Here is an 8,621-nt window from a genome sequence, read left to right as displayed (position 1 = left end):
TTGAAGGAATGAATGAGAAAACAGTGTTGCATTTATTTCTTTTCATTCCTCATGATTTATGAGTTGATTGACAAAGATTTTAAAATATTTTATAGATTGCACAAGACAGTGCGACAACATGTGAATGATTGAATACTCTAAAGACCCTTAGAGCTTTTTAAATGTAGTCTTTCCGGTGCTTTATTGGGTAGTACTGCTTTTTTAAATCAACAAAAATAAAATAATATTAGCATGTGTGTGTAGTTTCATGATTAATTAATGTTCCTTTTTTTTAAAGTATACCTAAGCTAATGTTATCAAAATACATGAAATAGACTTTGGACAAAAACTCTCTTTAGTACACCAGGTGCAGGGTGGATGATTGAATTGTTTAAACCACTTTGTTGCTCACTTAATACTTTTAAAGAGGAATAAAGAGCTGGTTTTCCAGATATATATGGCAGCCAGACCAAATAAAAATAGACACAATACCCTCACCAGAAAAATAGACTGGCACTGATGAGTAGATCCAGCATTGGGCGCTCTTTCCCTCCTTTTGGTCATACCCAGATGCCTGTTTGAAATAAATGGATTGTTCTTGAATTGGCTGCAGGAGACATTGGAAGAGCTATTCTTGGAGCCGTTATACTGGAACGTGTTGCGGCTGTTTGGTGCCCTAATGCTTGATGAGCTGGGCCTGCTTTGTGGTGGACCACAATCACAGCTGGTTGAAGACACTCCTCCACTGTGCTGAAGCCTGAATCTTTGTCTGATCGCATCGTCGTCTGTCGAGTTCCCCATCAAACTGACGATCTTGGCTTCATTGCAGCAGACTGAAGTAGTGAGGGATGAGCACTGAGGCAATTCAAAGATATCCCTAAAAGCCTGCTGCTCTTTTAAAGTGTAAAGGACATTTTCTCCGAAGCACTTATCGTCATAGGACACAATGCCTCTTGGATCTTTCATTTCAAGGTTGGACTTTTGCTGAACTGAAACGGTAAGAGAATCTTGAATCTGTGTGTTTGGATTTGGAGGTAGCTTTTCGTTACTTTTGCCACCAAAGCAAAATTTTGTTAAGGCCAAAATTGACTGAAAGTAACCATTTCTGATATTGTATCCACCAGTCGTGCTGTGATGGACCAGGTGTGTGCTTTCTACGAGGGTCATTGATTCAGAGTCAGAGTCTTCCGAGCTGTAGTCGAGAATGCCACACATAGATTTAGGTTTCCTTTGAAAAAGATTGGATGGATGAATGTTAAAACCTGGTTGGACGCTTACATGGTTAACACTCCTGCTGTCCTCATTCATCCTGATGAGTTTTCTTGTCCGTGGTGGTTCAACATTTGATATGCTGGAAGGACAGATTGACTTCTTGGCACGCCTGCCTTGCATTACACTTTGGTAGTGTGATTGTTCTTTATTGTGGACAATTCTTTTTATCTCCCTGATAACAGATTTTGGTGTTGCATTTTGTACTTCCATGCTACTAACAGATGGCACTTTTAAGGTCCTAGGGTACATACCATTCAGGCTTTTGCATTCGTCCAAGTTGTCCTCATCAACTGTTGTGACATCGCTGTTGTTACCCCACATCAAAATTGGAAATCCTTTTTTCTGCGCTTGTTCAGTGCCAGATTGCTCGGAGTCAACGTCAAAGAGCGTAAAGTGCCGGCTTGGGTTGGCAAACTGAGTGGCTTCAGTCATGCCTGTTCCCCATCCTGCTGTCTCAATATGGTTGCCAGAGGTCACATATGGGATTTCGTTGCTGGCAGTTTCGGACAGTGCTCTCTCGCTTTGGTCACCATCTGCGCTGTCAATCACATTGATGCTGGGGACGGAGTATGTTTTCCTGGCGGGATTTTTGTAGTGATGGTTTGTTGGGCCTTCATCAAAAGCCTCCGGATTATTCTGACTTGAACTGAGATACTTTGTGTTGAGATTGTTGGTGGTCTGAGTACGCAACACATTGCTAAGTCTAGCACTGTATCTTCTGGGTTCCTCAGAGTTGGCCTGACCTGTAATACGGCGGGTTTTGAGGTTGAGAGGGGTCTCTTCCATGATGATGTCACTGTCCATGCTAATGTCAAGTGTCTTCATAGCAAGTCTTGCACTTCTTCTGTTCGTGGCAGGTTCAGGATTTGGTGGTCTGCTGGCCGAGAACCCGGAGTACGCAGATTTCCGAGGTCTTCCACGGAGGCTGCGGGGAACATCACATAAACCATCGTTGCTGTCAGACATCTTGGATGCCATTCCGCTCTTACTTTGTCGCTCCTCTTGAAGTTTCTCAAGTTTCGTCAGATAAACAGGTCGAGTGCTTTCAGTGATCGGTCCGGGCGTACACCCCAAATCTTCCAATTTAGAGTAGAGCTCTTCATTTGTTATGTTGTCTTGTGCCATCCTGTGCTTGGCCTGATCCGAGTCCGTTGTCTGTGTCATTAAGCCAAACATTTCAGTTGTGAAGGGTTTTAACTGTTTTATGTCCCAATTTACATCAAAGACAACAGTGTCACAATCAAAGAAACAAGGCAAGTTTTTTTTCTAGGTTATTCTATGATGTCAGAAGGCAATATGAGGGGGCTTTTATCATGTTGCCTTTGCTTAAATGTCCAGCCAGTGGGAAGGGTTGACACAGTCCATCAGAGGCAAAGATCGATATAAGGTAAGGTAAGGTAAAACTTTATTGAAATTGTTTTTTTTTCCAATAGCCACAGAAAATACAGCAATTTTTCATAAAAAATAAATCAAAATAAAACAAGAACAAGAACATAAAGAGAAAGAACAAGATGACACAATCTAAGTCTAAAGATAAAGACAGAGAACATAGGTCAAAGAAAAACAACAAAGACAAAGGATACAAAGACTAACATAGAACAGAACATCCAGATACTTTCACTCCACTCCTGCCCCTGAACTCAGAATTGTACAATTGAATAGCCCGAGGATTGAATGAGTCCTTGAGTCTATTTGTTTTGCACCTGGGTAGGAGCATTCGTGCATGTCTTCTTTATATTTAAAATGTCACTTAGAGAAACAGTGGTTTAAGAATAGATAATAAGTGTAAAAATACAGGATGGATTTTCATTTGAGAAATGATACTTTAATAACATGTTTTTAAAAGTTTTAGTATTGTCAATTTTATAATTAAGTTGGTTACAATTGTTTATAATTCTATATATTTACACCCTTTGTGGAGGCAGTGCAGTGACTTATTGCTTATTGAGCTCCTGGGTTGACAAATAATAGCTTTATAATGAAGCGTTTTTGATGCAAGCAGAACTGATTCACTTTTAGATAAGTTTCGAGAAAAAAAAAATTCTACTGAGCTCTGAATAAAGGTCTGGGTCTCCTGAGGACATCTGCCTGGTGCAGCTCAGCATGGAGATCAAAGACACAACAAATAAAGGCAAGATTTCTTACTAGGGATGATAAATGCTAGCAGACCACAAAACACTAACTGGCAAACATCTGTGCTCTCAACAACAAACCTGCATTTACCTTCCAGATAAATGATCCCTCACTCTTTCATGCAGACTTCTTCCATCCTGCTCCATGATGATGTTGATGTTTCTATTATTTGAAGTGGTTTTTACTTCATTTTCTTCTTCCTTCTGGTCGTATTTATGCGCTGGTTCCATGGATGCGTCCCCTGCTCTACTGTACCTACCCCTACCATGTGTTATCATCATGTTGTGTCTCTCTGAATATGTGCTTTTATGTTCTTATGTGTGGGTTTTTTGTGTCCCTGCACAGCGCTCTGTAGGAGCAGCGCAGAGACGCCTGTAATTTCCCACCACCCATCTTTCCTTATGTGTTCTTTCACATCTGCAAAGTGGACGCCGCACATGGCTGCCGTTTGTCTACTCTTGGACAGGTTGTACTAAACTATAAGTTCCTCCAATTCCTGTCCTTGTGTGATCTTTTCCCACAGTTGTGATACCAATATGGCTGCCTCTGAAATTGGCTGGTCTTTTCCAAATGTTTTGTTTTTATATTACAAGCAATAAACATGATTCTGATTTCAAAAAGAAATTGTCCATGTTTTCGAAAAAGAAACCAAATGCTTTGTATTTGCACCTTAAATAACTTATTTGAATGGTTGAGAAATGGACCGACAGAGCGCATGGGAGGAACAAAAGTATAACGACAATACTATTCTCTGTATATTATTTAAATAATTCAACACCCTTTTGGGCATTTACAATATCATAAAGAGCATTGAGCTGATTGGTACTGCAGGTTGCAGCTTCTTTCCCAAACAGCACATCAGAAACTATTAACAATTATTTTTGTTGCGACATTACCTAATTAAAAAATGAAATTATATAAATAAATGAGTCATAAAATACATTAATCTAAAAGGGATTTCCATAATGTGGCATACAAGTAATCAATGAAGCAAAATAACATCCATTAAATGTAAAGAAAGAGTTATTGAACGGCAATGTTCTGGTCCGCATCGATCCCAGACTCAGCTGGAACAGGGGGTGTCCCTGGAGAGAAGGATCCAGCCTGCATGCATCAATGACCTGGTGATGATACCACAGGAACCAAACAGGAAGTGCTGAAGGGCTCAGGTGTAACTCAGAAATATGGCCTTCATCACAGTCTTCCGGATTCATAAACCCACAGGGGTGACATATTCATAAACCAGACAAGATGTGCAAATTCAAATAATTTACTCCCTCATTGCTTAAACCTCATACAATCATACCAACCACACAGCAATTACATCAATGACAAGTTAAATCACCGTGGAGCTTCTGATACAACCTTTAAAGCAATAACACATCATTGGTTCAAGAAACCACCAAAATGAATATAATCTTCATATGTCTTCTAACTCACAATAAAAGATAAACCTTGTGGTGTGTTATTTATAGCCTACTTGCAGTAAAAGAAACACTCGAGAAATATCGAAACACCGAGGCGCACTTAACCCCGTAAAAATGTTCAGCAACATTAATCCAACAACAATAGTTAAGAAAGACACAAGCAATAAGTGGAACGGTGCCGAAGGTAACTCCAGATCTGGAATGATTAACAGATTAGCAGAGAAGTCTAAACGAGTGCAGGTGTTCAGTGCTTCTTCATGGAGTCCAGCACTCTCAGGATGTGCAGAAACAGGTTGACAATGTCCAAGTACAGATTTATGGAGGCCAGGATGTGCTCCTCCGGGGAGAGCTGCTTCATCAGCAGGTGGGTGTCATAGATGATGAAGCCGCAGAAGACAAAAGCTCCGAACCCTGCGACCACCAGCTCCAAGCTGTCGCTGTTGAAAAAGAGCTAGAAAAGAGATGAATAATCAGCACTGAACACATCCTACCCTGGTTTAATCTGAGATTATAGAGAGCTCACCTTCATGAAGCCAACGATAACAAGTATCCACAAGCAGGAAAAGAGTCTGTAGGGAGAGAACACAAGAGTTACAACTTATGTCACAATAATTAAATACCAATAGTAATTGGTTTATAGATTTTGTGTTTTTAGAATTTAATAAAAATGTGCTTAAAATGCATCCTTTTCTCTTCATTTCCAGAAAGAAACATAACTTCCAGACCATTTTCTTACTCAAAAACTTTTTCTCACTCCCCGAGTGAACTTATTTGCCTTTTTTTTAACCTTCATCATCATTCTCATATTACACATAATTAAAAACTTTTGCTTCTTTTTAATATTGTACAGGTTTCTCTGGAGTAATTTTATTGCACAGTCTTGCACTTGATCTTGTGGCATGTGCAGGTGAATCTGTTCTGTGTTTAGGCAGCTTCTGCAGAAGTGTAACGACAGTTGTATGAGCGTATCTGCATGCAATATCCTGCAGGCAGTGACAGGATCATCAATGAAGGGTTAAAGAGAGAAACATATGAGGAACTCACCCAGCTCCCATTCTAGTGAAATCCCTCTTGGACTGAAGCGTGTACGTGGTCAGTGCCGCGAACACAGCGCAGGTGAGGAACAAGGACTGCAGGACAGTTGTGTAGTCATAAAAGGTCACTGCACACATAAGAACTAGTTTAGTGAGTAGAAATACGATGAACACCAAACACTGAAACGATCCTCACCAGCCGTTGCCACAGAAACCGCCTCCATAAGTGTCTAGTGACAAATCAAAATCATTTTATTATTTTACTTGCATTTCAAGTTTTATTCAATAGTTTGAGGTGCGAGAGACTTACAAACACTAGAAGCAGGTACAGGTTGACTGGGTGCTGGTGTCTGTAAACGGCCAACGCCACCAGTAGAACCAGAGATCCGATGGACGGAACGAGAACCATGGCAGGACTGAGGAAACACACACATCATGTTGGACACAACAACAAACATACCAAAATATCGTGCAGAAGACAGAAGCAATACAATGCCCTATTCGTGACATTCATTGACACATCATCATAATTAAGTTAAGATTGGCATTGTTCAAAAAATCTGATGATCACCTTGAGTGGACAAACTCCTTCAGAGTTTGAGAATACATGAAAACAGCAGAAGTCGCCGTCGTCAGGATGATCTGCAGGCTGAGGAGCGAGTACACTTTCCGCAGGAAGTCTGATATCAAAGGAGACACAAAGAATGTTTTGGTGTTCAATCAGGTAAGGGAAGGTAAAACTTTATTGATCCCTCAGGAGGTCTCCTTCGGGAAATTGTTTTAATACAACAGGTGATAAACATGTGATCAACAAATAGGTTTTGTCCCAATTACATCATGTTTTTTTTTTTAAACACACTCTCAATGATTATAATAACAATAATAATTAATTTTAAAGACATTACATTAATTAACAAATAGTTTGTGATGTGCTGCAACCATCATTGATGCTTTCAAATGCTCCTTTCAGGTGCGTGACGAGGTCGCACAAATAAAAAATTGCCGTCACAACCGATGTCACAACATGGATACAGTTTTTCTTTCAGCTCCTGGTCGTAACACATTATTTAGGTACGTGTATATTTGCTGATGCTGGACATCTGCGTATAATCTTAATAGCTGCCAGAGAAATGTATTCCCAGATCTGCGTTTTTTGTCTTAGTTTTTTTAAGAATACTGATATTTTTTGATTGACCAAGTACACGCTCCACAAATTGAAAATCCACATTTCTTCATTCACTGAACAAACTACTGTCCATCATGGATGATGACAGTCATCCTCTCAACACTGTCATCAGTGAGCAGAGAAGCAGATGGAGCACGAATGCTCGTCTCCAGCTGCAAAACTAATAGACTTAAGGACTCATTCATTCCTTGGGCTATTAAATTGTATAATTCTGAGTTCGGGGGCAGGAGTGGAGTAAAAGTATAATGATGTTCTATTTTATGTTAGTCTTTGTATTCTTTGTCTTTGTTATTTTTCTTTGATCTATGTTCTTTACATTTAGACTTAGATTGTATCATCTTGTTCTTTCTCTTTGTTCTTGTTTTATTTTTATTTATTTTTTTATGAAAAATTTCTGTATTGCTGTGGCAAAAAACAGATTTCAATCAATAAAGTTCTACCTAACCTAACCTTCAAAAAAAACTCCCTTGCAAAAAATCTGAGGCAAATAAAAGAATCATTGGAATCCCTATGCCAAACATTTTACATCACTTACAACATTAATTTCATGAATCTAATCCATTAGAAATACATTGAATCTGTGTTTCATATTTCCAATACTGTTTATTTACACAACTAGTGCCACGTTGGTTAAATTTTGAATTTTAATTAGCCTTTTCTATGCATTATTTCTGAGCCCAATTTTCTAATTTAACGTTAATTTATTGATTTAAAAGTATTAACATCATTATTACATAAAGTATCTTTGATTAGGAAGCTTTTCAATGATAGTAACTTTTAATATTTCATATAAATCAAGTAATTTTAAAATGTTACTACACACGTAAATACTCGTCAGATATACTAGTGAAAACAAGCTTCTTTTACTTATAACAGGGCTATACATTTTCTGGCAGCCAATGTTACATTTGGACAAAGTGGTAGCAAAAATATATAACCAAAAATATTTTACAAATGTAAATCAAAATGCGTTTCTCAAGATCCATCGTGCTTAATAATGCCATGTTTGGCAGCAACACTGGACAGGAAGTGCGAGCTAGCTAGAAGGAGCTAGCTTCCGCAGCGAGATGCTAAGCTAAGCTAAGCGCTCTCAGCACCAAACAACAAACGCCAGGAAATAAACTCACCCATGCGGATCTGTACACTCGCTGTGGCGACATTAGTGCCATAGTTGAAGTCGTCTTCAATGGAAGACCGAGGATGTTTCTCCGCATTCATGGTGTCAGTGAGTCTTTGACGATCTATCAGCTGATCCCACTGTAGCAGACTTCACTGCTGTTGTTTGGATGACGTAACCGCGACGTTTATAGTCTGAGGATGCAAATGTCGCATACCTTTAAACGTAATTTTTTTTTTTAACTTCATCTTAATGGCCACCTGTAATTTTAACCATTTGGCAAACATGTAAATGTTATTTTCTTTACAATTATTTGAACCCAAATGCATGTTAAAATAATATTTATATAATTTTGTATAACAATGTCATGAACTGTACTTCCTTTGATGTTAGAAAATCCAGCGATGTTTTTTGTTTTAGATTTAATATAAGGGATATTTAAACTTAATAAAATAATAATCTTCAAAAATATA

At 38.7% G+C, this 8,621-nt stretch overlaps 2 protein-coding genes across 2 annotated transcripts; both read right to left on the bottom strand.

The window, feature by feature from the left end:
- Window positions 1–58: 58 nt before the first annotated feature.
- On the bottom strand, window positions 59–2,318 carry LOC148084271 (uncharacterized). The gene is made up of 2 exons (XM_087787366.1): window positions 2,241–2,318; window positions 59–2,176 (listed from the first exon to the last, which is right to left on the bottom strand). The coding sequence occupies exon 2, from the start codon at window positions 2,074–2,076 to the stop codon at window positions 388–390; it is 1,689 nt and encodes a 562-aa protein (XP_087643492.1). The 5' UTR covers window positions 2,077–2,176; window positions 2,241–2,318; the 3' UTR covers window positions 59–387.
- Window positions 2,319–4,638: 2,320 nt separating this feature from the next.
- Window positions 4,639–8,323, bottom strand: tmbim4 (transmembrane BAX inhibitor motif containing 4). Its single transcript, XM_087787367.1, has 7 exons — window positions 8,159–8,323; window positions 6,417–6,525; window positions 6,156–6,261; window positions 6,042–6,075; window positions 5,856–5,973; window positions 5,335–5,380; window positions 4,639–5,262 (listed from the first exon to the last, which is right to left on the bottom strand). The coding sequence occupies exons 1-7, from the start codon at window positions 8,247–8,249 to the stop codon at window positions 5,056–5,058; spliced, it is 711 nt and encodes a 236-aa protein (XP_087643493.1). The 5' UTR covers window positions 8,250–8,323; the 3' UTR covers window positions 4,639–5,055.
- Window positions 8,324–8,621: the final 298 nt, after the last annotated feature.

The sequence above is a fragment of the Callionymus lyra genome, chromosome 3, assembly GCF_982586985.1.
Source record: "Callionymus lyra chromosome 3, fCalLyr1.hap1.1, whole genome shotgun sequence".
Taxonomy (NCBI): domain Eukaryota; kingdom Metazoa; phylum Chordata; class Actinopteri; order Syngnathiformes; family Callionymidae; genus Callionymus; species Callionymus lyra.
This window is presented reverse-complemented; position numbering and strand designations above follow the sequence as displayed.

Excerpts from the sequence above, each read along its gene's own strand:
- LOC148084271 (XM_087787366.1), bottom strand. The coding sequence starts at position 2,076 with ATGAAGACACTTGACATTAGCATGGACAGTGACATCATCATGGAAGAG.
- tmbim4 (XM_087787367.1), bottom strand. The coding sequence starts at position 8,249 with ATGAATGCGGAGAAACATCCTCGGTCTTCCATTGAAGACGACTTCAAC. Across the intron at positions 6,526-8,158 it reads GAGTGTACAGATCCGCATGG|ACTTCCTGCGGAAAGTGTAC; the intron begins GTGAGTTTATTT and ends CTTTGATATCAG. Across the intron at positions 6,262-6,416 it reads AAGGAGTTTGTCCACTCAAG|TCCTGCCATGGTTCTCGTTC; the intron begins GTGATCATCAGA and ends GTGTTTCCTCAG.